The sequence below is a fragment of the Prunus dulcis genome, chromosome 8, assembly GCF_902201215.1.
Source record: "Prunus dulcis chromosome 8, ALMONDv2, whole genome shotgun sequence".
Taxonomy (NCBI): domain Eukaryota; kingdom Viridiplantae; phylum Streptophyta; class Magnoliopsida; order Rosales; family Rosaceae; genus Prunus; species Prunus dulcis.
The window spans coordinates 4,340,951-4,364,663 of NC_047657.1; the positions used below are offsets into that span (position 1 = coordinate 4,340,951).

At 36.9% G+C, this 23,713-nt stretch overlaps 1 protein-coding gene and 2 pseudogenes across 2 annotated transcripts; 2 read left to right on the forward strand and 1 right to left on the reverse strand.

Annotated features, from left to right (window-relative positions):
• The first annotated feature begins 917 nt into the window (after positions 1-917).
• On the forward strand, positions 918-2,939 carry LOC117638294 (zinc finger MYM-type protein 1-like). The gene has a single exon (XM_034373433.1). It carries the CDS (start codon positions 918-920, stop codon positions 2,937-2,939), a length of 2,022 nt encoding a protein of 673 aa, XP_034229324.1.
• A 10,364-nt stretch (positions 2,940-13,303) lies between these two features.
• Positions 13,304-20,761, forward strand: LOC117612217 (annotated as a pseudogene). The gene is made up of 7 exons (XR_004583319.1): positions 13,304-13,471; positions 16,088-16,283; positions 16,382-16,631; positions 16,815-17,928; positions 18,122-18,581; positions 18,694-18,980; positions 20,544-20,761. The product of XR_004583319.1 is annotated as a glutamate--tRNA ligase, cytoplasmic-like (transcript).
• A 532-nt stretch (positions 20,762-21,293) lies between these two features.
• LOC117638295 lies at positions 21,294-23,248 on the reverse strand (annotated as a pseudogene).
• Between the last annotated feature and the right edge of the window lie 465 nt (positions 23,249-23,713).

Sequence of the window (23,713 nt, forward strand, 5' to 3'; positions counted from 1 at the left end):
CCTCCAATCCAATTCAATGGTGGCTTTCCCTCTCCCCTCACAAATCAGTCGGTGGAGGCAGTAAAGTGGCGTCGGCGGTGGGCACTGGGCAGCAGAAAATTGAATAAGCGCCTCCAAAATTCAATTTGATTTCAAAGGTGGATTTATCCCTCAAATTGGAGAGTATGTTATCCTATTTTCTTTATGCTTTAATTAATTAGTAAAGATTCTTATATGTTAGTGTTTTTTGTTGTTGAGATTTTATTTTACTTTGTTAGTTTGAATAAACTAGGGCTTTTATGTTAGTTTGAATAAACTAGAGGTTTTGATTTTGGTTAGTTAGTTTGAATAAATTAGGGTTTTATTTTTATGTTAGATTATATGATTATCTTGGTTAGTTTCAATTAATTAGGGGTTTTGATTTTGGTTAGTTAGTTTGAAAGTATGTTATCCTATTTTCTTTATGCTTTAATTAATTAGTAAAGATTCTTATATGTTAGTGTTTCTCTTGATTAGTTGTTGTTGTTGTTTGTTGTTGAGATTTTATTTTAGTTTGTTAGTTTGAATTAACTAGGGCTTTTATGTTAGTTTGAATAAATTAGAGGTTTTGGCTAGTTAGTTTGAATAAATTATCGTTTTATTTTTATGTTAGATTATATGATTATCTTGGTTAGTTTCAATTAATTAGGGGTTTTGATTTTGGTTAGTTAGTTTGAATAAATTAGGATTTTACTTTTATGTAAGATTATATCTCTTGGTTAGTTTGAATAAATTAAGGGCTTCTAGTTTTGGTTAGTTTGTTTGAATAAATTAGTGTTTTATGTTAGATAATAATTGGTAAATTTGATTAGTTGTTGGATTTTATTTTGGTTAGTTTGCATAAGTTATGGCTTTTTAATATTGTTGATGTTTGATTGGTTATTTCTACCAATACAGTTATGGAACGATACTTTAAGAGAAGGTTCGCATCAACTACTTCTAGTTCGGATAATGTGGGTAGTTCGAGTTCGAGAGATGTGGATATTTCTAGAGATGTGGATAGTTCGAAAGAAAGTGAGTTGCAAGATATCTTAGCTAATCTTATTGCAGACCCTGGACTTCGACCTCAAATGTTGGATTATGATCCTAACATTAGAGACGAAGTTCGAAGAGCATATCTACAAAAGGGTCCATGTCAGCCCAAGGATCACACATTTCCACAAACTGATCTTTCAGGGTATGATCGACGCTTTAATGTCAAGTGGTTTGATGAGTTTGACTGGTTGGAGTACAGTATTAGTAAAGATGCTGCATTTTGCCTTTATTGTTATCTCTTCAAATCCAATTTCAGAATTGGTCAAGGGTGTAGCGACGCCTTCACAGAGATGGGTTTTAGGAATTGGAAGAAGAAAGATAAAATTAGGCAACATGTTGGACCTGTTGGAAGTGTTCATAATCAATCTAGACAATATTGTGTGGATCTTATGAATCAAAAGCAACACATCCGAACAGCTTTGATAAAGCAATCAGAGCAAGCTCGTATTGATTATCGTATTTGCTTGACAGCTTCTCTTGATTGTGTGAGATTTTTATTGAGGCAAGGTCTTCCTTTTCGTGGGCATGATGAGAGTGACACTTCAAGCAACAAGGGGAATTATTTAGAGCTCTTACAGTTTCTTGCTGATCATGATGAGAAAGTGAAGGCCGTTGTGTTAGAAAATGCTCCCGGGAATCTCAAGTTAATAGCTCCAACAATTCAAAAAGATCTTGTGAATGCTTGTGCCACTGAAACTATTAAGAAAATCATCAAGGATATGGATGGTGCATTCTTCTCTTTATTAGTTGATGAATCACGTGATGTGTCAGTAAAAGAACAGATGGCGGTGGTGTTTCGTTATGTGGACAAAAGTGGGGATGTAATTGAGAGGTTTGTGGGCATTCAACATGTTAGGGATACTACATCAAACTCACTCAAGGAGGCTATTGACATATTGTTTGCAAGAGAGGAATTGAGCATTTCCATGCTAAGAGGACAAGGATATGATGGAGCTAGTAATATGAAGGGTGAGTTCAATGGTCTTAAAACACAGATTTTGAGAGAAAATCCTTGTGCCTATTATATTCATTGTTTTGCACATCAACTTCAATTAGCTCTTGTGGCCGTGGCAAAGGGAAATGCTGATATCGCCACTTTCTTCACATCTTGCAATAGCTTGGTTAATATTGTTGGAGCATCGTGCAAGCGTCGTGACATTCTTAGAGATCAACTACAAAAGGATGTTACGGAAGCTCTAGAAAAAGATACTTTTCCAACAGGGCGAGGCTTAAATCAAGAAACTTGTCTCAAGCGTCCCGGTGATACACGTTGGAACTCACATTATGGTACATTACTTAGTATCATTTCCATGTTTAAATCTGTGGTGAAAGTGCTCAAATTTATTATTGAGGATGGCTCCACTGATAATCTAGGTGAAGCAAATAGGTCATTGAGAGAAATACAATCTTTTGAGTTTGTATTTCACCTATTTTTCATGAGATCTATATTGGGAGCCACAAATGACTTGTCACAAGCATTACAGAGGAAAGACCAAGATATTGAGAATGCAATGACTTTAGTCAAAGTTTGCAAGGACCAACTACAACACATGAGAGAGAATGCATTTGAAGCCTTGCTTGATCAAGTATCTTCCTTTTGTGCCAAACATGATATCTTGGTTCCAAACATGGATGATGCATATGTAGCTCAATGGAGATCACATCGGAGAGCTCCTATAATAACACACCTCCATCATTATCGTGTGGACATCTTTATTCAAATCATTGAGTGGCAACTTGCGGAATTAAATTGTCGCTTTAGTGAGGTAAATACTGAGTTACTTCTTTGTTTGACATGTTTGAGTCCAGATGATTCATTCATAGCTTTTGACAAACAAAAGCTACTTCGTTTTGCTGAATTTTATCCTCAAGATTTTAATTCCTGAGATCTCTTGGCACTTGAAGATCAACTTGAGATTTATATTACTCATATGCGTACGATGACTGATTTTTCTCAATTGAAAGGGATTGGTAGCCTTGCAAGAAAAATGGTGGAGAAAGGGTTGCATAGAACATATAATTATGTTTATTTGCTTATCAGATTAGCCTTAACTTTACCGGTTGCAATTGCTTCTGTGGAGAGAGCATTTTCTGCTATGAATATTGTGAAAGGTCCACTTCGCAACTGAATGGGAGATCAATGGTTGAGTGATAGTTTACTTGTTTATATTGAGAAAGATGTGTTTGCTTGTATTGATAATGAAACTATAATGCTACGTTTTCAGAATATGAAAACTCGTCGTGGACAATTGTAATGTGGTTTTTTTCTATGAATTATGAATTCTAATATTATCGTTTCATTTTTATGAGTATATTTTGTATAAAATTTTTTCACCTTAGACATTGACCCCTGGAAGGAAATATCCTGGATTCGCCACTGCCATTGGGGCATTTCATCTAGCACCTTGCGAGGGTCAATTTGGGCGGCTCTAATGGAGGATTTCAGAGGTTGCAGGGGTCAATTGACCACCCTTGCTCCTCTGTGGATCCGCCCCTGTGAGAGACTGACTGATAATGATAGTGAGAGAAGAAGTGAAGAAGAAGGCTACCTGGCTGGCTGGAATAGGGCACCGTGATCTTTGCTGGCATGGTTGTGTTTGTGTCTATACTAATGACTTTGGAATCTATGAGTACTAACTTAAGAATATGCATTTTTCATCAAGGAAACATCCTTTTAAGTCGGAATATTTATGTTACAACGCCATTCACTCTTGAGGGGAAACATATGTTTATCCAAACATTTGGATTGGGGATGTCAATAATAGATTTCAGTCTTTAAAGAATCAACACTGGTGAATTCTTTTTAAACTACTTTTGCAATGTGTTTGGTAGGGTAGAGGATACATTAATTTTTGATGTAGCATATACTTAACAAACATCAAATATGCATTGGTGATAACATACTCTTTCTTGACCTACCTTTGGATCTTGAACTCTTTAATGGTCCAAAGGGAGATAGACAAGTAAGGAATTGAAACTAAAATTGTACCAGTAAATTTATCTTTGTTGTATGAAATAAAATAATTGATAGTTAAATCATTTGCAGTCAGAAATATACCAGAAGATGAAGGAAACATATCATCACTACAACTCGTCACCTTTCTTTTTGACACTTTCTTTTTTCCCTCTTTCTTTCCTCACCTTTATCTTCAACACCCTACTCTCTCTCCAATGGGTGCTTATATTCACTCCAATTCTATCTGCAATGTTTTAAAAGGATTTCCATTTTATGAATCACATTAAAATTCCAGCTTGGTCTTTGCCTAGAATCCCAGAAACACTTGACATAATCATGGCCAATGCAGCTTATAAGTGCCTCTTCTTGTTCTTCTTGTCTCTTCTCTCTAGCTGTTCATCAAGTAAGTAAAAACTATTACTTAATACTTTTTGATCTTTTACTTTTCTGAAACCATGGTTCTCTTTATGAACATTACGCTAATTAATGTGAAGTTGGATTTGCATTTTTCATATTCTGATCTGGAAATTGTTCATTTAAATTGGGTTAAAACTTAAAACTAGTTACAGCTAAAACTTGAAGTTAAAAGTAGTTTGAAGTTTCTGTCATTTTTTTCCCTTTTTTTTTTTTCACACCTTACAGGAACTCTGGTGATGGGTTTCTCATATCATGCATTTGGAAACACTACAACTTCATCACAACTTCTATAGGAAAATAGTTGAGAAACCTTACTCCTTGAGAGTCATGTAACAAAGGTTGCACAAAGTTAAATCTTGACACTTATGTGGAAGACTTAAAGGGCTCGTTTGGTACATCGAATTGTACTGATTAATTTATGTCGAATAGTATTAATCTGTTTCGGAGAGTACTGACTGTTTATCCATAATATTAGAAGGTGTTTGGTGCTATTTTGGATAAATAGTCAGACTAAGTTATACTGTGTTTGATGCTGTTCACGATAACATTGGATTAGACTATTTGTTTAAAAATAAAAATTTGTTTAAGTGGAAATTGAAATTCAAATGTCACAAATTTTTTTTGGTAAGATTCATATTACAATATTTTTATGGGGTTTATATTAATAAAATAATTTATTTTTTTTAAAATGAAACCTGAGTTTAACTTCTTCATCTTTGTTTCCTCTACTTCTCTCTTGGGATGGTGACGACATAGAGAGACTGGCTTCCGCATCTTCCATTACCGTTCGTATGACCATGTGTTGTCATTAACGACAAAGGTCAATTGACCTCTTTCTCCTTATTTTCAAATCATATGGGTTTCTTTCAGAATTCGAAATTCCTTCATTATTAATTATCAAAATAATTATATATCTTGGAATTCGTAGAAACCTTTTGTTCTTTTTGCATCAAGAGATAATGGGGAGATGAACTGAAATAGAGTTGTTCTCAAATTGATTAACTGGGTTCTCCAAGATTTGCGAGTTTGCATAATATGATTTAGGGTTTTAGCTGCTTGGGGCCAAGCTAAATAGATGTTCAAGCTTTATTTTGCTGGTTCATTTTCCTAGAGAATAGTGAAGAAAATAACATGTTGAGAACATAGTACAGAACAAGAAGAAAATAGAGTCTGATTTTTCACGTGAATGTGTGTGTTTTTTTTCCCCTAACCGTATAATTAAGCATATATTATCTAAACTGGGGTGTGTGTGTTGTATTAGTTAGTCAGATAAAGAGAGTATTAAAAGCCTAACCTGTATAAAATAATTGGGTAACTAAATAATACAAGTTGACACCAAACACCTGACATAGACTATTTATTCCTATCCAGAGTCTTATACGGTGTATCAAACGAGCCCAAACTGTTAGGAGTGTGGAAAGTCATTAGATCTACATTCTAACTAGCACTCCCTCACTTTCCTAGCTTATCTTGTCCCTCCTACATCTTTTACGTATTCTAGTTACATATTATATATAATTATATGTTATTATCGTATATTAGATTAGTTTTAGATATTTATCCTAAAATAAATAATACTAGCCTCTCCACATGTGCTTTCGCGCCTGCGAGGGGCTTTTTAAAAAAAAATTTTAATTTATTTTCTAATTAAAAAAAAAAAGGTAGTTGTGTTCTATAAAAATAGGATCCGTTATCTTATTTTTCTTTTAATTTTAATTTTTTTAAATATGAAAAATTGTGAATTTACCATATTATCCTCATTTAATTAATTGAATTCTTAATGTTTACATTAACTAAGGGCATTTTTTGGTATTTTTTTTTTTACAATTCTCTACATTTTGCTTTATATATATAGATAGATATATTCATTTTTTTTTCCTACAAATTAACTATAAAAGAATAGAGAGAGAGAGTCATGGGCTGAGTTGGGTAAAGGAAGAATGAGCTGGGCAGTTATATTTTTTGTCATGAGGACTGGGCTAAGTTACCTAGGCATGGGAAAGAATTTTAAAACTTGGGTCGGGCTTGGGCTGGAGATTTTTTTTTTTCTTGGGTCCGATCAGGTTTCCTAGTTTATTCACTTTTGCATTGCAAGTTTCCTTTTTTCCTTCTTGTGTTCGATCCGGTTTCCTAGTTTATTCAAGCTTCGTAGAAAGATTAATTTAGGGCTGTTTGGTATTAAACTTGTTTGGTAGGCCATTAAACCTAACCCAATACAAACTAAAAAATACCCTTATTATTGAAAAAAAAAAAAACAAATGTGTTATAGAACTAGAATAATCAGAGTATGAGAAGTATCACTGTAATATTGGGAGTGGAATTATATTTCTCTTTGTGATGTTTACACTGACATAATTTCTCCTCAGATAGACTTCACTCTTTCTCTTCTCTCATTCGTGTGTGTTTACAAGCAAATATAATGCCTATTTATAGGCAAAGCAAATGGCTTTTAAGGGAGACATAATGATTTCTCCCCAACATCATAATTCCCTTTTGACTTACCCTCTAGATCTATGTGGGCTTCACTTCTTTATAACACTCCCCCTTGAAGACCACATCCCTAGATTGGTTGCCTAATTAAAACCTTGCTTTGAAAAACCCAGTGGGAAAAAACCTAAGCGAAGGAAAAAGAGTACAACTTTATTTGGGACATAAGGGTAATGCGCTCATGTTGCCTCGTTAAAACCTTGCTAGGAAAAATCCGGTGGGAAACCCTAGTCGAAGGAAAAAAGAGTACAACGCTCATATGTCCTGTGTTAGAGGACTCTTGAATGCTCCCTCTGATTTTGCATGCTCCAACTTGATTGCTTGCAGAGTTGTCGTAATCCGATGCCATGCACTAACTTTTGGAATGTACATTTTGGCAATGATTTAGTGAAGAGATCTGCCAGGTTATCGCTTGAGCGGATTTGTCTGACTTTGATTTCTTGACTCTTCTGGAGCTCATGTGTGTAGAAAAACTTTGGTGATATGTGCTTAGTCCTGTCACCCTTGATATACCCTCCTGTGATCTGAGCAATACAAGCTGCATTGTCCTCATTCAGAATTGTTGGAGTGTCTGTTGCTGAAGGTAGGGCACATGTGCTTCGGATGTGATGGATCACCGACCTTAACCAAACGCATTCACGACTGGCTTCATGGAGGGCAAGTATTTCTGAGTCATTGGAAGATGTGGCCACTAGTGTTTGTTTAGTTGAGAGCCATGAGATTGCAGTTCCTCCACATGTAAATACATACCCAGTCTATGATCATCCTTGATGTGGATAAGAAAGATATCCTGCATCAGCATAGCCAACAATACTCGGGGCGTTGGTTGATTCACTGGAATAAAATAAGCCCATGTATGTTGTCCCACGAAGGTATCGTAGAACATGTTTGATGCCGGTCTAATGTCGCCTTATTGGAGAAGAGCTGTACCTTGCTAACAGATTTACTGAAAATGCTATGTCTGGTTTGGTACATTGTGCTAAGTACAACAAAACACCTATTGCACTAAGATATGGTACTTCTAGGCCAAGGACCATTTCATCATCCCCTTTTGGATGATATAGATCTTTCTTAGTGTCAAGCGACCGAACGACCATTGGAGTGCTAAGTGGATGGGCTTTATTCATGCCAAACTGTTTCAATACTTTTTCAGTATAAGTTGATTGATGTACCAAAATTCCATTAGCACTGTGCTCAATCTGTAACCCAAGACAATATTTGTCTTTCTAAGGTCTTTCATCTCAAACTCACGTTTGAGATAATTAGAAGTCTTTTGGAGCTCTTTAGGAGTTCTAATTAGATTCATGTCGTCGACATATATTACCACTATCGCAAATCCAGACTATGATTTCTTAATAAACACACATGGGCAAATAGGATCATTTGTGTATCCTTCCTTCGGTAAATACTTACTGAGACGATTGTACCACATTCGTCCAGATTGTTTTAGCCCATATAATGATCTTCTCAATTTAACTGAGAACATGCCCCGTGGTTTATTTCTGGCTGCTTCAGGCAGCCTGAATCCTTCTGGAACTTTCATGTATATATATGTATCCAATTCTCCATACAAATATGCGGTAATGACATCCATGAGTCTCATTTCAAGTTTTTTTGAAACCGCCAAACTTATTAAGTAACGGAATGTAATTGTGTCCATTACTGGAGAGTACGTTTCCACATAATCAATTCCAGGCCTTTGTGAAAAACCTTGCGTAACGAGTCGCGCTTTATACCTTGAGATCTCATTTTTCTCATTGCGCTTTCTTGTAAATACCCACTTGTAACCTACAGGGTTCACATTGGGTGGAGTTGGAACAATATGTCCAAAAACACTCCTTTTTTTCAAAGAATTTAATTCTGCCTGGATTGCATCTTTCCACTTAGGCCAATCTTGCCTCTGTGTACATTCATTAATAGAGCACGGTTCAATATCATCATCTTTTATGATCTCAGCAGCCACTGAGAATGCAAATATATCATCGATGATCATCTCATTTCTACTCCACAATTCATCAGTGGACGTATAATTTATGGAGATTTCTTGACTTTCAGGTACGATTGCCACTCCAGGGGCACTTGTCTCACCAATGACGTTTTCCTTTTCAAGAAGTACCTGTCCCTCTTTGGGGGCATTTGAATTATGAATTGTGGGCTCTCTATTTATTTCATTTGGATTCATTTTGTCCATCAACTTCCTCTTTCGAGGAACTGAATCCTTTGAGCCTAGTGGTCTGCCACGCTTCAGGCGTGCAGCAGATGAACCATTTGCTGGCACATTGCTTTGTCCATTATGGACATCAATCCGTGCGGGTGCATTTGCAGCTGGGATATGAGATTTTGTCACCTTTGCTGCATCATTAAATGCATCTGGCATCTGATTTGCAATACTTTGGAGGTGAACGATCCTTCTCACTTCGTTTTCGCATTAAGCAGTATGAGGATCGAGATGAGACAATGTGGATACATTCCATGATAATTCATGTCGTTTTTCAGGAATGAGTTTGCCTTGTTCTTTAGACACAGATTTTTCTCCCCTAATGGTGGGAAGATTGTCTCATCAAAATCACAATCCGCAAATCGTGCGGTAAAAATATCACCCGTCAGGGGTTCCAAGTATCTGATGATAGATGGTGAATCAAAACCAACATAAATTCCCAATCTGCGTTGAGGGCCCATCTTAGTACGTTGCGGTGGTGCAATGGGCACATATACCGCACACCCAAAAATTCTTAAATGTGAAATGTTTGGTTGATTTCCCAATACGAGTTGTATTGGAGAACATTGCTTGTTGGCAACAGGCCTCAATCGCACAAGTGATGCTGCATGTAAAATGGCATATCCCCAAGCAGAAATTGGCAACTTTGTTTTCATTAGCAAAGTGCGTGCTATCAATTGAAGGCTTTTAATTAAAGCTTCTGCCAAGCCATTTTGAGTATGCACATGGGGAACAGGATGTTCAATATCAATGCCTAGTGACATGCAGTAGTCATCAAAAGTTTGAGATGTAAATTCACCAGCATTATCGATTCTGATTGACTTAATGGGATAATCTGGGAATTGGGCTCGTAATTTAATTATCTGAGCCAAAAGCCTAGCAAATGCCATATTCCGAGTAGATAAAAGACAAACATGTGACCATCGGGTAGATTCGTCCACCAAGACCATAAAGTACCGAAATGGTCCACATGGGGGATGAATAGGTCCACAAATGTCCCCTTGAATTCTCTGCAAAAATGATGGAGACTCAACATCAACCTTTGGTTGTGATGGTCTGATCACCAACTTCCCTTGTGAACAAGCTTGGCAAAAGATGTCACTTGATAACATAATGTGTTTAGTCAACAAGGGATGTCCTTTAGAGTTGGTGATGATCCTGCGCATCATGGTGGATCTAGGATGACCCAACCTGTCATGCCAAAGCTTAAAAGCATTTGAGTCAATGGACTCTTGGTCCATGACACTATGTGCCTCAATTGTCCGTATGGTTGTATAATACAACCCTGATGAGAGAGCACAAAGCTTCTCCAGTATACACTTTTGGGTATCACTGGAGGTAATGCAAAGATATTCCATGTTTTCCTCTTTCTTTGTTTCAACATGGTAGCCATTCAAACGTATATCTTTGAAACTCAACAGATTCCTTCTGGAGTTAGATGAATACAAAGCATCTGGAATGGACAGTATTGTTCCATTTGGTAACATAATTTGGGCTATTCTTGAGCCTTCGATCAGATCTGCAGGACCTGATATGGTTGTTACCTTTGCTTTTGTAAGCATTAATTTTGAGAAATACTTCCGATCTTGAAGGATCGTATGAGTAGTTGCGCTGTCTGCGAGAAAAATATCTTTGCCATAGCCTTTGTTTTGAGGGCATCCATAATTTACATCCATGCCTTCAAATAAGTAAAATAAGCTGAATCAATAAAGAAGAAAACATTACCACTTTTATTGGATTGAAATGAAAAATTAAACAACACTTCAGCTAATACAAATAGTACATTAATGAATTTAATCTAATTCGGACTCATAACCTTCATTCCCTCTTTTAGTAACAAAATCAGAAACATCTAGATGCGTCTTGTTTAGCTGACGTGATATTTCTGATAAGCCATCTGTGGCTGGCGGAGCATGATCAATGTAATTTATCTCCACTTTCCTGTTCTTAAGTGAAGCTTGATAGAGATCCGCCAAATGCTTGGGCGTACGACATGCGCGCACCCAATGTCCCTTTGCACCACATCTGTGACAAGGGCTTTCAACATTTCTAGGCACATGGCTCATCTGTGCCTTTCCCTTATTACGGGATGCATTTTTGCCATTCGTGGATGGACCGCTCCTTGGACCTAAACCCTCTGAACGAGCACCACGATTTTTTCTATTTCCTTGCCAGTGGCCACGCTTGCCCCATCGCCCACGTTTGTGGATATTGCCACGAGATGAAGTGGCATTCACTTCCTGAGATGCAGCATTTATTTCAGGAAGTGGCGCTGAGCCCGTTGGGCGAGATTGGTGATTCTTTAATAATAGCTCATTATTTTGCTCAGCTAACAAGAGGCAAGATACAAGTTCCGAGTACTTCTTGAAACTGCTATGTCTGTATTGCTGTTGAAGGAGGACATTTGAAGCATGAAAAGTGCTCAGAGTTTTTTTCGAGCATATCCTCCTCAGATATATTTTCCCCACATAGCCTCATTAATGAGGTAATTCTGTGCATAGCAGAGTTATACTCGGACACTGACTTGAAATCTTGAAATCTCAAGTGAGTCCATTCATATCTAGCTCTTGGGAGAGTCACCATCCTCTGGTGATCGTATCTTTCACCTAGAGCTTTCCATAGAACCAACGGTTCATCAACCACCACATATTCGCTCTTCAGCGCTTCATGGATGTGGTGGCGAAGAAAGATCATGGCATTCGCATTCTCTTCAGGCGAAGCATCATTCTCATCTATAATTGTTTGTCCGAGGCCATTGGCTCGTAGATGGATTTTGGCATCCAGGACCCATGATAAATAGTTGTCCCCGGAAAGGTCCAAGGCAGCAAACTCTAGTTTTGCCAAATTTGCCATCCAAAACTTTAGGCTCAAGATCTGGGACATTAAGCCACTTATTAATAGGAATTTCAGGCCCTCATTATTCAGGTATATTAATTGATGATAAAAATAAAGTGCTATGAATTTGCTGGTATGGACGATAAACCCACACCATACCTTAAATAAAATTAAATGTGCGGTAAAGTAAATTCATAAAGTAAATTGTTTGCTGTATGGACGTTAATTCCACACCATACTTTAAATAAAAGTAAATATGCGGTAAAGTAAATTTATAAAGTATGAGGGTTAATTCCACATCATACTTTAAATAAAAGTAAATGTGCGGTAAAGTAAATTCATAAAGTATGAGGGTTAATTCCACATCATACTTTAAATAAAAGTAAATGTGCGGTAAAGTAAATTCATAAAGTATGAGGGTTAATTCCACATCATACTTTAAATAAAAGTAAATGTGCTTGTATGGGCACTAATTCTGCTCCATACTTTTTAAATAAAAGTAAAGGCATCTATGTGGATGATAAACCCGCGCCACACCTTTAAATAAATATTGCCGTATGGGTAATAAACCTACTCCATACCATAAATAAAATAAATGTGGGGATAAAGGCCACCACCTAATATATATGAAGTGCATAATATATCATATATTGTGGGCAATATAACTGCGCCACTATTCAAGATATAATAGATGGGTTTTAAGATCACACCATCATTTTATTACAATAATTTGTGTTACAACGCGATGGGTAAAAAAAAATTACACCACCATAAAATAACAGGACGGGTTATAAAAAATCGCGCCATTCCAAATTACGTTACAAAGAAGTAAATTAAACAAGCATGGATGAAACAACATAAAAATTGTGAGAACACAAAAAAGAAAGTTTGCATGTCGTCGTAGTAGTAAAGTGAGAGTAGACATATGACAGAGAGGAGACAGAGAAATAACCACATAGTGTTGAGTTGGGAAAAATTCAGAAATAAAAAGGAGAGACTATCGTGCTGATAACGTGTTATAAAACTAGAATAATCAGAGGATGAGAAGTACCACTGTAATATTGGGAGTGGAATTATATTTCTCTTTGTGGTGTTTACACTGACAGAATTTCTCCTTAGATAGACTTCACTCTTTCTCTTCTCTCTAACTCTCACTCTATTCTCTTCTCTCATTCGTGTGTGTTTACAAGCAAATATAATGCCTATTTATAGGCAAAGCAAATGGCTTTTAAGGGAGACATAATGATTTCTCTCCAACATCATAATTCCATCTTTTGACTAATACCCTCTAACTTTATCTACGTGGGCTTCACTTCTTTATAACAAAATGCGTTTTTTTTGAATTATTTTCTCGCGTCATTCGCAGCTGCTGGTTCGCGCTCGCAGAAGCTTGAAGCTCTCTTGCTCCCTCTCTCTCCTTCTCTCTCTTCGTCCTTCTCTCTCTCTCTCTCTCTCTCTCTTATCAGTTCAAACCCTAGAAATTGGGGACTTTTCCAATATCAAAGGTCAGTTTGCTTTTTCTATTCCTTTTGGATAGCTGGGTTTTGTTTGTTAGTAATGTGAGTTTTTGTTTAAATTTGATAATGGATTTCTTTTGATTCCCCTGTTCCTGTTTTGTGACCTTATTGTTCCAGAAACTCAAATTTTATGGCTGGCATAGATTTATTTTGTGAATTTGTGATCAATTCATAGTTGGTGTTTAGCTTTACAAGTTTTCTGCTGACATCAAACTTGTTATTTAAGGAAGAGTTTAGTGAAGGAGTTACTGAGGAAGCTAAATTTTTTGGATGAACTTCCTATTGCTGATTCTGATTCTGCAATTCTGAGTTTAGTGAAAGAATGAATGATAGTCAAAATCGACACCTAAGAAAACAAACCTAGAAAGAATCCTTAAGAGCATCTCCATGCCACTGGTCATACCAAAACATTCTTGTTTCCCTTCCCCTTCCTTTAAAACTGAGAACTGAGAGAAACACTTTACCTATTTCTACTATCTTTGCATAAATCCCACCCACAATACTATCGAATAGGATAAGTAGTCCCAATAGATGAAGGTTGAGAAGCTCAGATGAGAATTTTTATGGCAAGGCCAAGGAGAGGGGAAATAAGTGCAGTTGGTGAAGTGGGAGTTAGTGTCAAAATCTAGGGGTAACGTAGGTTTGGTGGTTGAAAATTTGGTTAAGAGGAATGTGGAGCCATCTCTCTCCAATATGTACCAGCCTAAGTGCTTAGTTCAACTTTCAACATGTAAAACTGATTTTAACTAAAAACATACAAAAACCTGAATTCATTTGGATTAGTTGCACATTTTGTGCCATTTTGTTCCCCTTTATTCATGAAAGTTATAAAATCGTTAAAACTGAGGTTCAGAGATATATTTCATTGGCATATGTTGTGCAATGTAGTTTCGTAAACTATGTTGTGTTTTAAAACTAAAGCTCCCTAATTTCATGTTGGTGAAATTCATTGGGAGAAACAGATGCAAGTGGCCGATTCGCCCACTATCTCACGTGCGACACCTCCTCTCTCTCTCTCTCTCTCTCTCTCTCTCTCTCTCTCTGTGCCATTTTGTTGATGTTATTTGATGTGGCTTTTCTGCAAGTGAAATTGGGTCAATTCTCTGCTTTGTGTCATCTTCTTTTGCTGATTCTTAGTCTATTTCTAAATTTTCTTTTGGTGCATCATCCTCAATTTCTTTGTCTGATTGTTCACCCTCGTTAGTAACCTGTAGAAAAAAGATGCGTAAGAAACAAACTGATTCTCCATACAAACGGTAAACATCTAATATATAATTTAATGATTCATCATTGTTGGATTGAGTTCACTTCTACCCTTTTGATATTTTCTTCTTTTGGTGCTTTTTGTTCCAATTCCATCTTTTCTTTTGATAGATGATCCTTAATTCTAGTTTTCCCTTCCTTTTATTGTTCACTCTTTCTAGTTTCCTGCCCCAAAAAAAAGAGTGTAAAAGACAGAGCAAATTCATTTGCTATAGCATTCATTACTTTCAAATTCATTTGTTATAGCATTCATTAGTTTTCCCTTCCTTTGATTGTTCACCCTTTCTAGTTTTCTGTCAAAAACCGAGAGCTACTTTACTGGCAAGGGAAGTAACTGCGGGAAGACACAGAATTGTCCAACTTCGATTATGAGAATTTTTTTTTCTGATCTTTCAAGTAATTCCACATAGATTTTATTTTTCCTGACCTTTAGGTATAAGCTAGCTGCGGAGTTGTCTTTATACACTTAATTGGACAATGGAATTTAGCTGATGGAGTATCATCCTTCAATGTTGGTTTGATTGTTTTGGAAATCCTTTTCAAGCTCATCCAGCCATGTTTTTTTCTTTTTTAACAAACCATTTTGGCTTTATGTGATGATCACTGGTAGCTTGAATTTTATGCAAGGTAGTTCAATTAGCTTCATGGGTAAATTTATGTTAATTTGAAATGGTTTTTATCATCATCTAGGGCATATATAATTAAGAACAGTAAAGAATAATAATTGTTCTGGAATTGAGATGAAGAGCCTAATTACTAATTTCAGATAATTCATATACTACACGAGAGACATGTGACCTTAAGCCTGATTCTATTCATTGTAAATGTTATAACTGTATAAAGTGGATGTGTTGATTACAATATTACTTTGAACCATTTGGTTTTCTGTTGAGACTTTTATCTTGGATATTTGGTGCTTCCTGTGATGTCTTATTATGTTATTATTTTCAGTTAACTCAGAAAAATAATATTTGTGTTTAATGATGAGTAGTGAAACTATATGCTATTTTGAGTTTGAAGACTAATTTGGACTCAAGTCCTCCAAAAATATGGTGTCTAATAGAATTGTTTTTTTATTTTTATTTTTTGCAGTAGGGTGTTTGAATTACTTGCTTAAGCGGTATGGATAGCTAAAAATCTGGCTTCTGCCTTTTTTTTTGTTTTTGACTTGTGTCATGGGTTTCCTGTGTCTAACTGATTTTTTATTTTATTTTATAAATTTTGTTTGCAATAGGTTGTTTGAAATACTTGCTTAAGAGGCTATATTTGCTTAAGAGGCTATATTTGCTTAAGAGGCTATATCGTTGAAGTTTAAACAATGCCTTCATTTCTCTGATTCAGGATTTGTAGCAAAGCAACAGCAAGCCCAAAGAGCAAAATCTGAAGCTTTCGATTTTAATGGAGGTTAAGGTGCTTTCATTTGCCGCTGAGAACCCTCCTCTCCTGGTGCTCGTGGTGGCCAAGCTCGCTGGCATTTCTCTCTCTAACGACAAATCTCTACTTGCTGATTGTCCTCATCTCTTGCACTTCTCCAATGATTAAATCCTAATCCCCATTTTTGTTGTGCTATTGATTTATTTGTATTCGTCTCTGTTTTCATGTTGGATTAAATGCATTTGTTCATCTTTCGTTTTAGGTTGAAATTGTATGGAAATTTTGTGCTTCTTCGATATATCGGTCCAATTGCTAACTTGTATGGTGAGAATGCAATTCAAGCTGCCCAGATTGATGAGTGGCATGAGTGAGCACCTGTGCTTTCACAGGGTTCTGCATTTGAGAATGCATGCAAATATTTGGATGACTATTTGGGAAGCCGTAGTTTTTTCGTTGATTACTCTTTTTCCATTGCCGATATATTAATCTGGTCAAGTCTATTAGGTATGGCGTTGCTTCTTTCACTCCCTTTTCCTATTGTTTTTATCATTATTTGGCATGGTTATGTAAAGCATTAGAAATTGAAGGATAAGGTCCTAAACTAAGGACTATTCTTGTGTAAACATTTCTATAACATAAATAGAAGTGCTTTTTGGAGATGCTTAATTAACGCTCTATGCATGGCAGAAACTAGGCAAAGATGGGAAAGTTTGAGGAAGTCGAAAAAGTACTGCAACCTTTCTCGGTGGTTCAATTCACTATTAGCGGAATACGGGGGGTGCCCTGAATGAAGTCATCGTTACCTTCGTTGGCAAGAGAGGCTTGGGAAAGCCAGCAACAACAAAATCGAAAGGCACTCAAGCCAATCAGGAATCAATGAGTGTAAATGGAGATGTGTCTGAGAAAGGTAAAGCAGGAAACAGACCAACATTAGAAGTAGACCTTCCAGAAGCTGAGGTTGGAAAGGTTTGACTGAGATTTGCGCCAGAACCCAGTGGATTTCTTCACATTGGGCACTCAAAAGCAGCCTTGTTGAATCAGTATTTTGCTCAAAGGTATCAGGGTCAGCTTATTGTGCGATTTGATGATACAAATCCTGCTAAAGAAAGCAATGAGTTCGTGGACAATCTTCTCAAGGATATTGAGACTTTGGGTATCAAGTATGAAACGGTTACCTATACTTCAGATTACTTCCCTCAGTTGATAGAAATGGCTGAGAATTTGATTTGCCAGGGTAAGGCATATGTTGATGACACACCATGTGAGGAGATGCAGAAGGAAAGGATGGATGGCATTGAATCCAAATGTAGAAACAACAATGTAGAGGAGAATCTAAAACTATGGAAGGAAATGATTGCTGGTTCTGATAGGGGTCTGCAGTGTTGTGTCCGTGGGGAGCTGGATTGCAGGATCCAAATAAATCTCTTCGTGATCCAGTTTATTATCGTTGCAATCCAATGCCACATCATAGGATCGGATCCAAGTACAAGATATACCCGACTTATGATTTTGCTTGCCCATTTGTTGATTCTATAGAAGGTATTACTCATGCACTCCGATCTAGTGAGTATCACGACCGCAATCCTCAGTACCAGCGAGTTCAAGAGGATATGGGACTGCGAAAAGTGCACATCTATGAATTCAGTAGGTTGAACATGGTTTATACAGTTCTCAGCAAGCGCAAGCTTTTGTGGTTCGTTCAAAATAAGAAGGTTAATGGATGGGATGATCCTCGTTTTCCAACTGTTCAAGGAATTGTGCCCAGAGGTCTTAAAGTTGAAGCTTTAATACAATTCATTCTTGAGCAGGTAAGACACTATTGTGTTGTAGATGCACAAAAGCAGTTATGATCTATGCCTATAACATATAATGTCTTCCCGCTGCTTATTATGTCCTTACACCAATTGCTTTTCCTTGGCACTACTAGTTTATTTGTATGCGATGTCCACTATTTTGAATGTTTTAATTTCTTAATTAACTTTTATACTCTTTATGTTTTAGGGAGTTTCAAAGAATCTGAATCTCATGGAATGGGACAAACTTTGGACAATTAATAAGAAGATAATTGATCCAGTATGCCCAAGACACATCGCCGTTATTGAAGAGCGGCGGGTGTTGTTGACGCTGACCAATGGGCCTGAGAAGTCATTCGTTCGCATCATTCCGAGGCACAAGAAGTACGAAGGTGCTGGGGCGAAGGCAGTACACAAGGACAATATGGCTAGACTTTGTTGATGCAGAGTCCATCAAGGTAGATGAGGAAGTGACCTTGATGGACTGGGGGAATGCCATTGTCAAAGGGATTGAGAAAGATGAAGATGGAAACCTCAAACTCATAGAGGTTTTGAATCTTGAGGGGTCCTTCAAGACGACGAAATTGAAGCTTACATGGCTACCTCAAATAGATGAACTACATAAGCTCTCACTGATGGAGTTCAATTATTTGATAACAAAGAAAAAGGTATGTCCCGCAGCTGTTAAATTATAGCACCTTAGCATAGCATATTACTTTGTATTAAACTTAAATTTATTGAAAAGTGATTGCTATGCGATTATTTAACTTATGATTGCAGCTTGAAGGAGAGGATTTCCTTGATGTGCTTAACGCATGTACAGAAAAGCAGACTGCGGCCTTGGGTGATTGCAACATGCGAAATCTCAAGCGAGGAGATATATTGCAGCTTGAGAGGAAAGGATATTTCCGATGTGATGTTCGCTACATCAGGCCTTCAAAGCCTATAGTTCTCTTTGCAATCCCCGATGGCAGGCAGCATACTGGCTTTAATCGATAAGGAAGAGTTCAAAGAAATTCAACTCATGGAAGGAGAGGGATTTGACTACCGAGCAGAAAAGCTACGAGGTACCTCTCATCGTATAATTGACCATTCACAAATAAGTAAAACTTTTGTTAATTAATTCATATCATTGGGTACTCTTCATGCTGGCTTCTAATATACATGATTGTTACATTCGTCAACTTCTTTCCATTTTCAAACAACATATATCAAATTCTGAAAGTACTTTCCATCAATCATTCATATCTATAGAAATAAATTTCCACAAGAAATGTTTCACAAACCACATTTAGCCGATTATACAACGTAAACAACTGATTTTTGAGTTAAAAGTTCATTAATTTTTGTCATTAGTGTTTCTTAGTGTCTGTGAAATAAGTTGTCCTCCTTTGGTTTTCCGCAGACCAATATAAGTTGTTACAATTAAAAACACATGATTATAATGGCATGTTTGGAAATGACGAATGTGGACCATAATTCACCAAGGAAATAGGACAGTCCATGTGGTCTTAAATAATTATGAATATCAATGCAAGTCAGTAGTTAATTGCCAACTTGACCCTCCAACACTCAATAGAATGGATAAGTTGACCCTTCAGGAGGAACACAAAAAGAGAAAACAAAACATATTCAGCAGAAAAGAAATCAGTCCCTGTAATTGAAAAATGAGTTGATCATTTTGAGTGCTTTTGGATAAGATATGAAAAGGGATATAACATTTAAGGGCTTGAAAACCTGCAAAATTTCAACAATCTATGTGTCTGAACTTGCATGAATCTGCATTTTTTAGGGATGAACCATGCATTTAATCCTAAATTTCAATACAAGCAATTTTGGCACTGTTTGCTATATATGGTTTAATGATTCATCATTGTTGGATTGAGTTCATGTCATACCCTTTTGATATTTTCTTCTTTTGGTGCTTTTTGTTCCAATTCCAACTTTTCTTTTGGTATATGATCTTTAATCCTGGTTTTCCCTTCCTTTGATTGTTCACCCTTTCTTGTTTCCTGCAAAAAATAAAAAATAAAATAAGTGTAAAACACTGAGCAAATTCATTAAATGAATCTTGCTTGATACTTGTGTATGTGTAAGAAGATTTTGACAAAATGGATCAGGGCTTACTCTGAAGTTAGAAATAGCAGTTACAGTCTGCTGCTGCACCTGTTCCCCTTGTCACTGTTTGGATGAGCCTGCTAGATTAGTGTCATGGTGGATGCCAACAGATTCATTTATGAGTGCTGCATATAACCCTGTTTTTACTAGTTGTTAAATGTTGTGACATGGGAATATGAGCTTTGATTTTTGAGAAGGGGATGCGTAGGATATTGCATATGTGGTTTCTATGTAAGTAATCTAGTGATTATATCTTTCAGAATCAGAAATCTAGTGCTAATGTCTTTCATAATTCATTGCTTCAATTGGTCACTCATTGGTGTAATTGTAATGTGGCAACTGTTTGTTTTGGTCTCTGTACGTTTTCCGTTTGCTTTGGTACTTTATTGCTTCATCTGGGCACTTCATATTTGTCTATGACGTTATGGTAGATTGGGTCATTGAAAGTTTCTTGTTTTTTGGTTAATTCATCAATATCTTATATTTTGGGAATCAATGAAATTTTTTGGCAGATCGGAGCAACCGGTCAGCTAATTGGAGATCATGGCTTTTGAGGAGAACTAGGAAATCAGTTTACTTCTACTTGTTACTATTAGGTCCAAACATTAGAGTTTTGTAAAGAGAAATGAGACGTCTATTTTACTTATGGAGCCTTATGTTTTTACATTAACGTATTACACTTGATATTATTTTTAACATTGTTGGTATTATAAAATGAAATTTTCGTACATATTTACTTTGGATATTTTTTGTAATGATTTAGTAACAATTAGAACATTGTGCAAGTTAGGGAAGAGATTCCAACCCAAGAATAAGTTAGGGAAGAGATGTATGGAATTGTTAGTGTCCTATGAGTGGTGGTGCTTTTAGCTCATTGCTATTAAAAAAATAATCAGATGGCATTGTGGTGTAGTGGGTTTGTTTGGTCTACTTGCTATGAGCTGTAAAATATAATTTTGAATTATAAAAAAAATCAAAGTATTTCGCAAACTCAATTATATAAAATTAGAAAAGCCCAACTTGTTCCAATGGATCAATGTAGGTGCATTTAGAAGGAGCAACATTTCTCAAACCCAAATATGATGTGGTTAATGTTCAACTTAATCTCACATAGTTCATACCCAAAAAAAAACAATCTCACATAGTTGAGTTTGAGAAATTCTTTGAATTATTTTTAATTCAAAATTATATTTTACAGCTTCAAAGAGGAAGAAAATGTCACAAGAAGTTTGTAGCATTTTTCGGTTTATTTTTTAGGTTCTCTATGAATTTTGGGTGCGCAGGATGTTCTTCTCAACCATCTGATCTTCCAACTCTATTTCCTTATTGGCATGGATGCCAAATACTTTAGCTAGAAACTCACAGGCATACCTGAGAGGGAAAGGAAACAAATCTTGGCAGTTGTATATATTATGACATACTACCAAACCCCAATGTCTCCTTCTTCTTTTTTTAGGTTGAACAGAAACAGGACTCGCAACCACATCATCCCCCTAATTCTTCATATATTGTGGATGGCAACTATGTGGGGCTCTTAGGGTTGAACTTGAACCGCACAATGCGAGATCAACTGGAAGCTTCTCATCTTGAAGCACCTTCACCTGTTTTGCACAACAACAGTCAACAATCATTCGGACCTTATTCTTCATAAATAGGAACCGTGAAGCCTGAGGTATGTCAGTGGATGGATAATGCAAACCCAGAGATGGCTCCAGGCCAGGCTTGGTAATTTCAGAGACCACTTCTCCATGATGATCATCATCATGAAATTTATAGGCCATCATCATCGTGTCATAACCGGTGAGTTCAAAAACCTCTTGGACCATTGTATCACAAAGCCTCTCCACTAGGCAAAGACTGCAATCGGGCAATTGCTTTAGCTGCAAGCTTGTATGACTGCAGGGCCCCAGCAGCAGTGCAGTCATAGGGACTTCATAAGGCTTCACCGGCTCGAAGAAGTCAATGATCAAACTGCCCGTTAATCGATGGGTTATTGCATAAAAAGGCTTGCCAGAGGTCTTGCAATGGATTTAAGAGGAGATTCATTTAGGAGAGAACCTCCCCAAATCCGAGGGTCTTATGCAATGCAGAGGCACTAAGGGCAATTGTTCCTATGCCAAAAACAGGGGTAGTCCACAACGCTTGAAAGAAAAAAACAGTCAAAAGTGATGAGAGCTCGGTTGAGTAAATTTGACGAACAAGGTGTAGGCCACAACACAACACAACCCAAAGTATAAACTGGATCGCTTGCTAAAGGCTACCATTCTATTTCTTAAACCTTGACGCTGTATTTGCACCTAAAAAATTAAGGCACATTGTGGTCTAATTGTAACCAGAAAAGCTAATACTAATTTTAGGTGACAACCTGTTCCTCATCTCAGTTTTATTTTTTGTGTGGGTGGAATCGAAAGCTCCTTCCTTGATTTTAAAGAAGCACCCATTTTCACATACTACTTATAGCTACCATTTTGCATGACCAGTCTGCTTAATTTTGAGACCAGGCTGGCGTTTCGAGGTTGCAGGGGTAAGTTGACCACTCTTGCTCCTCTGTGTATCTGTCCGCCACTGATCACAAGGTAAGACCCTTTAAAGAACAAGACTGGGACATGCATATTTACAAAAAGCAATACAAAAGTTTCCAAAGAAAAAAAAGTTAATTGAAATTACAGGGCATATCAAAGATGCAACCCTCAACTCTCATTCCTTGTATTGGCTGTACACTTGAGAATCTGTGTTGTTTCCCGTCCAAAATTGTCTTGATTAGGACCTTAACTTGTGTGCAGCAGCAAGTTCCACGGATATCATGAAGGTTGCCTTGCCTACTTCCCTAAGATACCTTACGTCTCCGTGCTTCACCAGTTTACTCCTCACGAGCAGGCCAATGCTCTCCTCGGATATGCCCACGTCGTTTCCAAACATCTGGTTCAGCAATCCTTCCAGAATCCCACCACCCGCACGTGTTATCCTGATCCAGAAATATTAATTCTTCAATATCTCATGATAATCGCTTAAGTTGTAATACAAGCAACCCACTTATACATGAAATCAATAGTAGAGACTAGAGAGAACCGTTTGTTTGTACAAGATACATGCTAACACATCAATGTTTTGAATCAACTAAGCTGTACCTGAGCTCCAAATGCACAAGATGAACGGATTGTCTTAACTCATCTTTGGTCAAATTGGCTGCAATAGTAAGCTGCCCTCCGGTTGGCATAACATTAATTGATACGGCTACGAAATCAGCTAACACTTGTTGAAGCCTAAGGTCCCATTCATGATCTCTTCTGCTGCGTCATGGACAATCCGGATACTCCTGGCATTGTTCTTAACCATGACTTGACTGAGGCAAGCAGTACTTCATGCAAAGTGAACTCAACCATTTCCAAGTCCAAGTAGCTGTTAAGGGATCACAAAATAGAGAATTGTTAGGACTACAGTTAGAATGAACAAATAAACACAAAACTATTCCCCTCTTTTTTTTTGCACTCTTCATACCCTTTATTCTGTACGATTAGGGTTCATGATCAATTCATGGAGGCATGTGAGTGTACAACAAGAGATCTCTACTTTTAGCAAAGAAGGAGAATGCTCTGACGATATGATTTAGGAGTCTTCGGCCGAAGCATTAGGTATGATTGAGAATGATGATTTCAATCATACTTCTATGAGTCATATCAGC